This window comes from Chlorocebus sabaeus, chromosome 24, assembly GCF_047675955.1.
Source record: "Chlorocebus sabaeus isolate Y175 chromosome 24, mChlSab1.0.hap1, whole genome shotgun sequence".
NCBI lineage: Eukaryota > Metazoa > Chordata > Mammalia > Primates > Cercopithecidae > Chlorocebus > Chlorocebus sabaeus.
In genome coordinates this window covers 65,478,753-65,492,953 of record NC_132927.1, presented here as the reverse complement: position 1 = coordinate 65,492,953, position 14,201 = coordinate 65,478,753, and the positions used below count along the sequence as shown (strand labels likewise).

The following is a 14,201-nucleotide window of genomic DNA, read 5'->3' as shown; positions in this document are numbered from 1 at the left end:
CAAGAAATTCAGCTGAGCATTCTCAGGGAGGCTTGTTCCTCTGCCTGGAGCTGCCATTACCTGTTCTGAACAGTCTAGAGTTCTGATTCTCTCTTTCTAAACTCAGACCTCCAGCTATTGCAATGTTGGACTCCCTACACCTCTGACATGCAAATGCCACTGCTAAGCAGATGTGTTCCTGGTCTAGCTCTGTAACTAGCAGTTAACCTGGAGTGTGGTTTTTAAATGATGTTTTTATATTTCAGAGAAATACGTATGTTTTTAATTTTTTTTTAAAATAAACTTCCATTCTTAGATGGCATTGCAGGAAAAGTACAGACCAGATTGTAATCAAGTTCCAGGCTGAAAAGATTTCTAAAATTAAGTTGCATAACTCAACCCAGTGGAAACATTCTGATTTCATCAGAGCCGTGTAAGATTCGAGCACCTTCCTTTGCACCCAGCCACTACACAGTGATCATTAGCTTAACAAAAATACTTCCAGCTGGTTGCTGAAGTTCAGAGGGAAAATGGGATTATGGACTTCTGCTAGAAGAGGCTACGTGGGGCCAGCTTAACCATAATGGACCTGAGCAGTACCCATTTTTAGAAACGTCTTTCTCTTCTGGGACCTCATCACCAGGCTGCCATTTTGGAGAAGAGTCTGGTGCAGCAGGCCTGCTGGAGCCTGGAGTATCTTTGAAATGAAGCCAAGCCAGGCAAGGGGACTGATGGATCATTCACAGATCCTCAGCAGCTTCCATAAATGTCCATGATTACTGGATTCTTGAGCATGGGCAGAAAGGAAAAAGGTTTCTCCTGATGAGTAGACGAGTTGTTTTCAGTGTTCGCCACCCCTCTCCATCTCTGTAACACTCCAACTGTAAATACTTCTTTTTCCAGGGTAGCCACAGTCCTATTTACATTGAAATGCTGAATTTGAGTTTTACAAGCTCAGTGTTCATGTTTTGAAGCTGTAGGCTCATTTTTAGAAGGCTTTTTTTAGAAGGCTATTACCGCTGTGTGAGAAATCCAGCCACAGCCTTCATGAAAGCCCCAGGCCAAGAATGGGGCTCCAAGACAGTGGAAGGAAAGAACCCAGGGTGCCTCCAAAGGTCATAGAAGGAGATGCTCATGGACAGGAGTAACAGAAAAGTAAATGTGAAGACTGGGCAGAGAGTAGGGACACCACCTTTGCATTCACTGTCCCATCTGACCGCCAGCCCTGGTTCAATGCCCTGGAGGTCAAGGGCAAGCATAGTCAAGGGGCAGGTTGTAAGGACCCCGAGGATTGGAGCAGTACCTTAGCAAGGGAGTGAAGATGCACGGAGCATCTTCTCTGTGCACTTGGGAAGTCAGCTGGCCGATCCTGCCTGTAAACCCAACCAGAGGAATATATCTGCAGCTTGTGGTTAGCTCTTTCTGGCTTCACTCTTTCTCCATGCCCCTGGCCCCTTCCACCTTTCTTTTCATTTCACGTTGTATAACGTTATTTTTCTTGGGATTTGAGGCAGTCCTTTGCCTTAAGGGAGAAGCATTACAGACAGAATGATTAGGCAGTCATCCCCTGCCCTGCCGGTATCGCCCAAGGCCTGGAAAAAGTGAGAGGCTATTCCTGTGCAAAAATGGTTAAAGGCAACAGCCAGCCAGCCACAGTAATGGTGTGTGGGCAGCCTACATAGGGGTGTTTGTGTGCCTGTGTCCCAGTGTGGATATCTCCCATGTCTTCTCCAGGTTGAGGGGTCCTGCGGCTGCCCATGAGTGGGGAGCGTGGCTTCCGAGAGCAACACATTTCCTGTCTGCGCAGAGCCTGTCTGTGTTCCCCCGTGGGCTGGTGCTGTGGCTGGGCCCTGTTTATAGAGCTTCCTCGTGCGGTGCTATTTATAGCCCCTTGTTTTCGCCTCTCGGGCTGCTAGATGCCCCTGCTTGCATGGGGGCCACCAACCCAGTCTCTTCTGCTGCTGTTTTGCTCCCAGTAGATAGAGGCTGGCCTGGATGGCCGGAAGGCTTTTCCTTTGTCCTCACCCTTCATAGCCACTCCAGGTCACCAGATGGCAGCCACTTAGATCTTTTCTCTTCCTCCTACCCTTGCTCAGCATCTGTAAAGCTAGCACAAGGCCAGCAGACTGGCCACAGTCCAGGGTCTGAAGCTGAGTAGGTTGCACAAAGGAAATGGCTCAGATGCTGTTGAGAGCCCCAGGCAGAGCAGGCCTCTTTATCGTTGGAGGGTCCATGTTGCCCCAAGGGAGCCCAGCACACAATGTCTTGCTTGGGCTGGAGTCCCTGTGGGTCCCTCCACCTCTCATTTCAGTCTAATGCTTCACTTGCAGTGCAGCAGCAGTATGCACCTAGTAAAAACCTCAGGCTGCAACATTTTGTCCTCCTGGCAGCATCCGCTGCGCATGTGACGTTAGCCTTTTTAGACTTTGCCTTTTTGCAGCATAGGAAACATTCTGGAAGGAGCCACCATGTTTCACGTGCTCTATAGGACGCTGCCTTCAGAACAGTCAGCGTGGAACATGGCTGCCTCATTACCTCCCGGACTTTGGATTATGCTCCAGTCAAATCCTTCTGCCTACCCCACCCTCCCCACCCTCAAAATGGGTATGTAGACTAATTCCAGCTTCTAGTATCTCCTTAAGTACCTGCTTTGCAGTGAGTTCCCCTTTGACAAGCCCCGTGAGTCAGCTTTAACCCCAATGGAGGACTCGTTAGTCAGGAGAAGCCAGATCTCCATTACTCATCTTCAAAGGCTTATATAATCCCTGTTTGGAAGGTTCCCAGAGACGAACTCTAAATAATAAACAAAACAACAAAATGGAACAAGGGAAGGGGAGGGATTGGGGGAAGGCGTTCCTCCCCCTGCCTGGAACTGGGATGTATGTCAGACACACCAGGCACAGCAGAGGGAAGACAACCAGGAAATAGGCCGTGTCTCCCCGTGCCAGCCCCCTCCCCAGTGCGCTTCCAAGTAAGCAGGTGGAAAGGCCGACTTTAGGAAGGGGAAGGATTAGCGGAATCACCTGCTGCTCAGCTTATGGCCTCTGAGAGAGTTAGCCAGGGCTGCCCTCCAAAGGCAGCGGCAAGAGCTCAGAGGTTAATTTTAGAAGTTGTGAAACACCAAGGAAGCTAAGCCTCAGGAGGGGAGCCGGGGAAGTGCTGAGGGACGATGTGGAGTGGAGGGGTTTGTCCTGGACCTTAGACCTTTTTTTTTTTTTTTTTAAGATTCTCAGGATTGCGTTATCCCATTTAGATCACAGCATCTACAATGAGCGGTGCTGCTCTGTTTGGCTCTCCTTATGTGTGAAGGTTGCCTTCTTGCTAGTTAAAACCAGAAAGCTTAGAGTTCCTCTCTAACATCTGAGAACGTGGTTGATGGCAAGTGTGGGAAAGTGTGGTGCCAACGTCCCTCATCCTGAGAGCCTCAGGGGTGGGTATTCTCCCATCTAAAAGACAAATACGTAACTGGCCCAACTTGCAGGGATGATGCTGGAGGCCTGGGCCTTGTCTGGAGAGAGCCACAAATCCGAGGGAGAAGTTGACTTTGAACGTCGAGCCCCTTTGATGTCTTACATAGCTGGAGGCCAGTGCATTTCAGTACATCGGGGGCGGCAGATTGGCTGTAAGGTTTTGGTCTTTCGGTGTCTTCGTGTGCTCTGAGGGAAACAGAGAGTAAAAGGAAGGGAAAGAGTAAATGTGCTGGTAGAGAAAGGGCTGAAGGATCGACTCATGTTCCCACCGAGCTTCCTAATGTAGGTAGTGAACTGTGGGCCTCAGAATGCCTTCTCTAACAGAGCCATTTTAGACTGGCTGTGACTTGTTCTTCAGAATCCATGTTCCTGACACTTGGGGATGGGGGCAGAAAGGAGAAAGACAGGGGTGCAGTTAAGTGTCACAGCTGGCTTCTGGCAGCTGGTGAGCAAACACGAACACATCCTCCATCTCTCCATGGAGAGCACTGCCAATGATGAGGACGGAGAAGTGCCAGGGTTGGCAGAGGCAGCATTTAGTTGCAGCTCATTTGAGAACAAGCTGCAGGATTCAGAGGAAGAGCTGGGTCTACATGCCAGAAGTCTTGTGAGGTTCAGGAAATAGCTCAGGGAAAGCCTATTAATGCTTCAAGAGAGCTTCGTCCATGAGATTCTCTTTGAAATGAATGCTGTTCCTTAATCAGGAAGATGTTTTAATAGGTAAATGCCGAGTTAGGAGTAACTACAAAAAGCATAATGGGCTGAAAGTATTTCCCCATATTCTGACCCCATTCAGCCCTATCCTTGTAGATCATCAGTAAGAGGATGCCAGAGAGGTGATACAGGATGGCAGAAGGATGACGGTGATGATGACGATGATGAGCTTACATAACGAGCCAGCCCCTGAGCTAAGCAGTTGACGTAGCTTATCTTATTTCATTCTCAGAGCAATCCTACAAGGTGTGTTTAAGTCTGCTTCACCAGTGAGGAAATGGAGGCCCAGGAAGGTGAAGGCACTAGGCCAAGGCCGAACTGAGGCTGTGGGGCTCAGAGCTTACACTCTTAACCACTGCAGCATACCTCATCCCTGAGGGTTCCATGAGACAAGGAACATCCCAAAGAACATGGTCTCCAGTAGGAACTTGGTGACGACTGGCTTCCTTTCCTAGTTTTCCTCTCTGCTGGCCGTACCCCTGGTGCTTACAGGTTCTGAGCATTTGGGCAGAGGACTCTGTCATGCCACACTGTCCCCAGGGGTGCTTTTCTTCCTTGATTGGCAGATGCCTTGACGACCATGCCAGGGTTAATAAGAACTTGCGCTCCGTAACTTGGATTTGCTCTGTTCCCATTCCAGGGCTTCCCTTGTCTTTGTCCAACTTGATGTGTTTTGGGTGTTGTTGCTGCAAGGGTGGCTCTGATATGACACGCACAAGGGGAACAGAAGTGCCATAACAGCACCTGTTGCTGTCCCAGCAACTCTGTCACCAGGAAGATGGCTACATTCTTCCGGCGTGGTCTGATTTTGTCCCATTCTGTTCTTTTTTTTTTTTTTTTTTTGAGACGGAGTCTGGCTCTGTCGCCCAGGCTGGAGTGCAGTGGCCGGATCTCAGCTCACTGCAAGCTCCGCCTCCCGGGTTTACGCCATTCTCCTGCCTCAGCCTCCGGAGTAGCTGGGACTACAGGCGCCCGCCACCTCGCCCGGCTAGTTTTTTGTATTTTTAGTAGAGACGGGGTTTCACCGTGTTCGCCAGGATGGTCTCGATCTCCTGACCTCGTGATCCGCCCGTCTCGGCCTCCCAAAGTGCTGGGATTACAGGCTTGAGCCACCGCGCCCGGCCCCATTCTGTTCTTGATGGGTTTTCAGCTCCTCTGAAATGGGGAAAGCACAAGCTGCCTCAGGATTCCTCTGTGGATGTTGATCGTGTTTGACGATATTGATAACTAACATGCATTTTCCAAATACTCGTGCCTTCATTAACTCACTTAAGTCTGCAGAGACCCTGGGTAAATGTCATTTTTGTCCCCCATCTTACAGAGTTTAAGTAGCTTGCTCAGCAGACATGATGAGTAATTGACAGAGATGGGATATAGACCTAGGTTGGTTTCCAGAGCCTGGCTGTCAGCTGCTGCGGCACAGGGCACTTCTCTGCTCAAAACCCCTTAATGGTTTTCCCAATACCCATGGGATAAAGTCCAAACACATCTCATTTCTGCTAGGATTGTGTGCTGTACCAAGCAACCTTTTAGTTCCTTGAGCACATTGTGCATCCTTAAAAAATCACTTCCAGGTCTTTGTATGTGCCATTTTTCTGCCTTTGAACTCCAGTTTAGATGGTACTTCCTACAGGAAGCCTTCCCTAATACACCTTAGTTTGGGCTAGGTGTCTCCATCCTTTCTGCCTCTAGGCCCCCTGTCCTAGCACTTACCATAGTATATTTTCATTGCCTCCTTAATTTTCTCTCTCTCTCTCTCTCGATCTCCCCCTCCCTCTTGCCTGTAGTTACCTTATGTCTCCATCATCTAATACATAGGAAAGTACTTGGTAAAAGTTTTAGTATCTGTATATGGGACTGTAATAATTTTTACTGACAAGAATTACAACTGTATTAGATATTTTACATATTTAAGTTATTTATCAGCATGGTTCATTATATCAGACTAAGTCACTGCTCTGCTTGACATCCCTAGTGACAGATATATTCGATCAGAATTCAGCTGAACCTGTGGCTATCTGACCATTTCTAGGAGACTGCCGTACACCAAAATTATGCAGACCCTCTCCCACAATCCCCAAAATGGGCAAACAAAAAGCTATCATTTTAGGCAACACATACAATATTTCATCCAAAGCATCTATCTACAAGAGTTCTGCTGTCTTCTGCATATGTCTGTCCTTGAGAATTACTGCTATTTTTCCTCCTATATTTTCTACTGGATGTTTTGTAATTTTAGTTCCTATATTTAGGTTTATGATCCATTTCTAATTTTTATGTGTGGTATGAGGTGTAAGGCCCAAGGTTCATTTTTTTTCCCAAACGGATCTCTGGTTGTTCTAACACTTGCTTTTCCCTCTTTGCATTGTCCTGGTACCCTTGTCAAAAATCAGTTGACCACATGTGTGTGACTCTGTTTCCAAATTCTGTTCTGTTCGATTGGTCTGTATGTCTAGACTTTACGCCAGTATGACAGTGTCCTGGTTCCTGTAACTTTATAGGAAGTCTTGAAATCAGATAAGATAAATTAGGTAATATAAACTTTAGACATTCTTCCTTATAGAGAATGCATCAACTGTGTAAGACATGATAATTCACTGCATACCACATTCTAACAGTTCTATGATTTAAAGATACTTGGTAAGTCTCCTGCCTCAGATAAGGTGGTCTGTTAGCGGGAATCAGGCTGATAATCAGGAATGGTAGGAGCTACTGATCTGGGTCTGCCTGCCCTCACAATTAATTAGGGTGACGGGAGATTATGGAACACCGGACTGTAATAGTAGTACTGACTTAGGCGAGAGTTTCCATTCTCTCACCCATCCTACCTTTTGTAAGACCTAGTAACAAAGGCCTTACGCAAACCGGGAAAATAGATGGCAAAAATTATTAGCAAGAGGTTTAGAATACCCAAAGAATTGACAGTCTATAAAATTACCCCGTATTCAATAGTGAACGTTCATCCTATGTGATGTTTGATTCAAGGTTTGAAAACATGTCCTTAGATACCTAAAAATTATGTAAGTGAAAAGTCTGTATGGCAATGTGTTTTGTGAAAAGCTTGCATCCTACCCATTTAATACTGGCTTACGCACCTCATGTCCAGAGTGGTTTTCATTTTGGAATGCATAGTTTTCTAGAGCCTTTTCGATGGTCTTTGTTTGAAAAAGCACTAGTTATCCACCTTGCCACTATCTGACACTGTGCCGGGGACTATATGGGCACAGCCAGAGCTCTGGGGAGTCTTGAACCCATGATGGCAGACAGGGTCTTGGGAGAACAGTGTTCAGAGAGGGAAACAGAGATCCAGAGACCTGCACAGAGTCACACCAGAGAACTCAGATGAAAGCTCACCCGTGTTCTCACTTAGTGATGCTCCTCTGCCCCTCAGACGCAGGGAGAATTTTTGGTAGATACAGCAGATGGCAGAATATTAGTTTGAACCAGATGAAATTGCTGTTTGGAAGGTCAGAAAAGGTTACATCAGGGATTCCCTGCGTTTCTCCTCTTAGGTAACCCTCAGAGAAAATCAGGTTGGTGTGGAAATCTTGGAGTTTGTATGGAGAATGGACAAGATCTGATGGCTGCTGGTGAAAGAGGGGCTTAGGGTTGCTCCAGGGATATGTGTGTTTAGGAGAAGGTGGGATGAGGAGCGACTTCTCAGGAGATTTGCTTGAGAGGGTACCCCGGGAAGGGGCCTTTCCTCAGGCCACGAGGATCCCCTGGGGGATGAACTGTGTAGTGTGTGCTGAGGTGCCAAGTAGCTTGTAAAATCGGCTTTTATGAGACAATTTGGGTCATTTTCCCCCCCTTGTTGGATTAAAGATAAATGGAAAGATGTTCTCAGCTTCTGCTGATGGCAAAGCATGGGGAGGTGCTTTTGTTTGGTCACCTGGTGTCTGTCCTACAGGGATGGGGTTTTTGAGTTGTTGTTAGGGTCTGACTGAAGGAAAAAGGTTATGTTTAATAAATGTGAGAAAATAATATTTAAAGCCTACTTTTGAAAACTCACTTTTCTTTTTTTTTTTTTAACCTAGACATTAATCCTTTGGTTGTGAGCTGCTAGTCTGATTTTTACTTACCAGATGATCTTTCTGTCTTACTCTCTGGGTATCTTTTTCTGTCTCTCTTTCCCCGTGTGTGTGTGCGTGCGTATGTCTGTGTGTGTGCATGTCTGTATGTGCGGGTGTGTGCACATGTGTCTGTGTGCGTGTGTGTGCGCGTGACTGCGTGTCTGTGCATGTCTGTGCGGCTGTATGTGTGCCTGTGTGTGTGCATGTATACGCGCGCACGTGTGTGTGTGTGTGTGTGTTTCTCTCTCTCTGCTCCACACATGTTCTCTGCCCTCTGTCTCTTTCTCTCTTATTGGTCCATCCAGAATTTCTGACTTAGAACAGAAATCTTCACAGTTGAATTCACGTGCAGTGTCTTTCTTCCCTTTGCTTTTTCAGTTCCTCCAGGAGTGATCCAAAACGGAGCGCGGGTCCTGAGCCGAGGGCTGTTTCCTGGCGTGCGGCCGCTGCCAATCACTCCCATTGGGGTGACGGCAGCCATGAGGTAAGCGGAGAGTGTGCCCGGCAGAGCCAGCCCGGGGAGTGGGAAGGGCAGCTTTCTGTCCACGGGGTCGCTTCTGGAGACAGAGAGGAGCTGCTTCGAACTAGTGGCGACAGTAAACCTGGTTTGGGTGCTCAGAAACGTGAAAGTAACCCCAAGAACTCCCAATCCGAATGCCACCTTCTCTTTCTCGGCCACCAGATGATCCCGGTCTCTTTACAGATGAGCAGATGGGGGCAAGTTAAATTCATTTTTTTTTATTCTAGGAAGGCAGGGTAAGAGGTGGGTAGAAGGAAATGGAAGGCAGGATATTAATTGGATTCAAGGCTAACAGGCCTAGCGCGAGAACCAGCCCTGTCCCTTCCCTATCCTGTGACTCTGGGCTTGGTTCCCTCATCTGTGAAAACTGCCTCCTACCAGGGGTTGCAGGGAAAATCAAATGCAAAATCAGATGTGAGGCGAGCTTTGGTACGTGGTCTATAAATAGCAGGTGGCATCATTCCCCTGCTTCCAAGAATGAGGTCAGCTGCCAAGCCGCATGAACCCTTCCTTGGGACATTTCTCTCCTCCATGCTCTCCATCTCCACTGCCAGCCCCGGATCAGGGTCCGCCGCCGGCCCACAGCCCTCACAGGCACCACTGCCGGAGCCTTCTCCCGTCCGCCAGCTGCTTCTACGCCCACTCCTGTCCATCCATCCACCACTGCCAGACCGGTGTCCTCACACCGTGCCCCTCCAGCTGTCTGCAGAAGCCCCTTCTGTGACTACCCCTGCACCACCCTGACAGACCTTCCTTCTCCTTGAGCCAAATGTGTTCCCCAAATATGCCCAGTATTGGCCCATCTGATTCATCAGTTTTCTCCGTGTAGATTCCCCTCACCCTCATATGCAAGGCAGCATGTCCTTCAAGATCTGGCACAAAGGTGATCCCTTCCCGATGCTTTTTTTAATGTGGTCTGGGAGCCAGCAGCAGAGAAACTTCTCTTTGCCATGAACCAGTTAGCCCCATGCTTTGGTTGTAGCCCTTCAGTGAGTGACCCTGTATGGTAGCAGTTTCTCTGTGTGTCCCTTTCTGTCCTGGGTACTTTGCGTCTTGAGGATGAGGGCTAGGTCTCAATAAGTTGGCTGATCCCTCATCACTGTTGCAGATGCCAGGTCCTGGTGGCTTGTTTAGAAAAAGCCTATCTCACTGAGCTGCATCCCTTGAAGGCACCATCCCTCTCCTTCTGCATTTACAGATCAAGTTTGCACCTGAAGGCCATTTTGCTTTCATAGTGTTTTATGTCCAAAAGGAAACCAGCCCAGAAAGTGTGTTCAGCTGGGCCTGAGGGAGAAGCAAGGTCAAACTCCCCTGCCGTGTGCAGCTTCTCCACGAGCTTGTCTTTTAACTTTTCCTGCTGTTGTCAGGACAAGTCCCATAATCTTCAGAGCAAAGGTCTATAGCTTCTGATAAGATGGGAAGTTGTTAGTAATTAGAGTAGTAACAAATTATAAAACCACTTATCATTTCTACTAATCTGACAAGGGGATATTTTCCAAAAATACATGGACAGGTTTTTCTTGTCCCTCTCCGGTATCTGTCCTGGCTACTCTCAGGTCAGTAATTCTCGAGTTCCTAAGTGGTAAGCCTCTTTCCATGAAGCCAGAATTCCAATGCTCTTGCCTCACATTTTTGAAAAAGACATACTCTGTTTTTCATTCTTTCTTAAAATCTTTCCTGTGTTGCCTCATAGTTTACCTTCTTGGTTGAGAAGACTTGGAGACTGAACTATTTTCGCTTGCAGCAACAATATATTTTTATTAGCGGATTCTAAATATAGACTTACAGTTTATCCTCTTGACCATCTTTTTTAGTGCCTTCAAGAGTAGCTTTCACTATGGGCCCAGCCATGCCTTATAGAAGGGCACAGAAAAGCCTGGCAGACAACAGGTTGACCTTCAACAGGAGCCGCCGCCTTATTTTAATTCTTACTCTCGTGGCATTTATTATGACACATTTTACTGGTTAGTTCCCTCTTGAGGTGTTATTTCAACTACCGATGGTTTCTTTCTGGTTAGAGAATAACAAAGCACTGCAGAAAACAGTCTTGTTTCTGTTGAAAGTTGCCACTCATCCAGTCCAGTGAGTGCCTCAGCTGGGCTCCTTCCAAAGTAAAAGAAAACAAAACAGCCTCTGAGCCAGACTTGGGTCTCAGACAGGTTCAGTAGGGAGACAGAAACCATACCAAGTAACAGAGAGACTTTAATGTTAACCAGGGCTGGGTGTGCTGGCTCATGTCTATAATCTCAGCACTTTGAGAGGCTGAGGCAGGAGGATCACTTGAGGCCAGGAGTTCGAGACCAGCCTGAGCAACAGAGAGAGACCCCAGCTCTACAAAAAGTTCAAAAATTCACCGAGGCTGGGCACGTTGACTCACGCCTGTAACCCCAATACTGAGAGGCTTAGGTGGGTGGATCACTTGAGCTCAGGATTTTGAGACCAGCCTGGGCAACATGGTGAAACCTTATCTCTATTATTTAAAAAAAAAAAAAAAAATGACCTGGGCATGATGGCACACACCTGTGGTCCTAGCTACTCTGCATGCTGAGGTGGGAGGATCCCTTGAGCCTGGGAGATCAAGACTGCAGTGAGCTGAGATTGCTCCACTGCATTCCAGCCTGGGTGACAGAGTGAGACCATGTAAAAATCAAAATGATTAGAAAGAAAGCAAACCTGTGAACCAGGTAGGAAGTTACTAACTAGGTAACTGAAAGGGTAAAGAGATAACTCAGGGTGTCATGGAGAGAGTAACTGCAGGAGGCAGCTACCACCTCTAGGGCTGAGGGAACAAAGGGAAGAGGTTGGAAACAAAGGGCAGAGCTGAAACTCACCTTTGCATGGGGGGCCGGGGCTAGGAAGCAGCCTCTGATGGTGCTGGTGCCTCTAAGGGAACATAGTTCTGCAGGTGCTGGAAAAACTGCAAACTGGGTTTGGCAACTCCAAGAATGAATGCTGCTGCTGAGGTGCACAGGCATTGCTGGGTGGCTCAAGAACACGAAACAGGCAGGAGCCACTTCCATCTTCCTCCACCACCTTCTCAGTCTCTCTATGGCACCCCCTGGTGGCAGAGCCTCACATGGAGCCCGGTGGTAAAGTCCAGCCCCAGTGTGGGAAGCAAGAGTAGAAGGGTGGGTTTGAGACTGAGTGGCAATAGCTTTGTAATGGCACAGCTTGCTTCATGTCTGCCACTACAAAGGCACGTATAGTCTAATTAAAGAGTGACTTTCCTGAGCATCATAGGAATTTTGAACAAAATCATTTTGGTAAAATGTGCAACCATAGTTTGCAGAAACTAGGCAAGTTACCATTTGCATAAATAGAGATAACCAGTAAAGAGGCCAGGCACGATGGCTCACACCTGTAATCCCAGCACTTTGGGAGGCCGAGGCAGGCGGATCACCTGAGGTCAGGAGTTCGAGACCAGCCTGGCCATCATGGTGAAACATCATCTCTACTGAAAATACAAAAATTAGCTGGGCATGATGGTGTGTGCCTGTAGTCCCAGCTACTCAGGAGGCTGAGATGGGAGTATCCCCTGAACCCAGGAGATGAAGGTTGCAGTGAGCCAAAATTGTGTCATTGCACTCCAGCCTGCTGGGCAACAGAGCAAGACTCTGTAAAAACAAAAACAAAAACAAAACAAAACAAAAAGAGTGAGAGAGAGATAACCAGTAAAGAAAACCGTTGTGCATTAGCAGTTCATTGTCCAAATGCCAATTCTGAACTTGCCCCCCTCCGTTTTAAGGGAAATTAGGGGAAGAGGGGTAGCAAGCTCTAGAAATGAGGGGTACTTGCTTGTAGTATCTTTGCCCTCTTTTTGTAGGGCAAGTAGTAGACACTGAGATGCTTTTGGAAAGAAGGAACACAAACATAGCTATGGAGGCATTTGCCTAATCAGTGTCTGTGTAAAACCCATTAAGAAATGCTTGGAGGAAAAAATATCTTGTTTTGCATTTTCACATTCATCATAATTTTAACATTTTTTAATTTGGCCACATGTCAGTGGAACCCAAACTCAGCCAAGGCTGAAAGGGAAAGCAGTCCAGTGGAGACTAGAACAATACAGAATGTTATCTCCCAGACCACGTGGCAGTGCCCACGTGTTCTGTGTGTGCTCAGATGTTTACAGGGGTTGCTGCCCCAGTCTGTTCAGCTGGGGCCCAGCGAGGGTGGGAGAGTCATTAGCACCCACTAAAGACCAATTTCCCACTCTCTTTTGTGTGACAGGTTTTCCTTGTGAGTCTAAGCGACTTCTCCTTAAGTGAAAATATTTGTCTTTCAGGGATTTTTTTTTCCCTCCACTGAGTGGCAAAGGCCATGTTTGTTTGTCTTAACTCTGAAACTGTTATTGACATAGATGAAGTGTTACTTTTATTAGCTGATCATTACACAGCTTCTATTTGCTAGGTTCCTTTGCATATAATTATGATGTGAAATCTCCTTGTAAGAGTATCTGTCAATAGTGTAATTGACTTTACGGTGTTGACTTTTTACTCAATAACCTCCAAGATTGGCCCATCCTTAGACGTTGGAAACCTGCTTATTTTTAAATTTGCCTGGGCGTCAAGTCCTCAAGACACATCACCCTCAGAATAACTACCCACACATCTTAAAGGTTTATGCCTGTGCTTTCGGCTGCTTTCCCAGGGAAATCCCTTGCAGAGGTTGCATGGAATGGAACCCATGATGATAGCCCTGGGAGAGCTGTTGCTGTCCTTCTTGGGAAGGAGGAGTCCCAGGTTTCTTACATTCACAGCATCGTGGGCTGCCCCACACCCAGGGTTGGGCCACAGCAACCCCCCTGGATCTCAGCCACCTTGCTTTTAATCTTTAGGGCTCTTTTTGATCCCTACATTGCCTCATCAGGTGGCAGAAAAGAATGAAATATCCAGGGCTCACTGGAGGATTGGGAGAAAGCTGATGGGGGGAAGGCCTGTTCTGTAGCAACTGAGCCAACAAAATACGCACATGAACTCAGGAACCACATTTCCTGGGTCCGTCGCCTGCAGCCGTGTGACCTCGGGGAAGTGCCCACGGGCTTCTCAAAAGGAAACGTATGTCTCCTCATGGGTTATTTGGATTCACACACAGCTGTGTGCCTGGCATGTAGTCAGCATTATGTAGGTGTTCGATAAGTAAGTAACGTGGAAAGCCTCATGGATTTACCTAGCGTGTCTCCCACAGACCTTCCCAGGTTTCCTTCCTGAGCACTGGAACCTCAGGTACCCCAAAACCTTAGGAAAAGGCTTAGATTGAATCCATGCCACCTTTCAGCACAGTGTACGTTCGTTGGCAAAGCCATTGGCTTTCAAGAGTGCTAGCCATCATCTGGACTACAAGTCTAGACCACCCTACCTGTTACCAAATTATACAAGAGTTTCATCCAGTCACCATCTAAGGCCGCTTAATTTTATTTGGATCTCCAACAACCTCAAGTGAAAACTG

At 47.3% G+C, this 14,201-nt stretch overlaps 1 protein-coding gene across 6 annotated transcripts in view; it reads left to right on the top strand.

The window, feature by feature from the left end:
- The window catches only part of FOXN3 (forkhead box N3), a 458,925-nt gene that overhangs the window by 430,022 nt on the left and 14,702 nt on the right, over positions 1-14,201 (top strand). For all 6 annotated transcript variants that reach the window (XM_073011249.1, XM_073011252.1, XM_073011248.1 and 3 more), the window contains one exon: positions 8,615-8,720. In XM_073011249.1, coding sequence (XP_072867350.1) covers positions 8,615-8,720 — 106 coding nt within the window. The remainder of the gene's footprint in view (positions 1-8,614; positions 8,721-14,201) is intronic.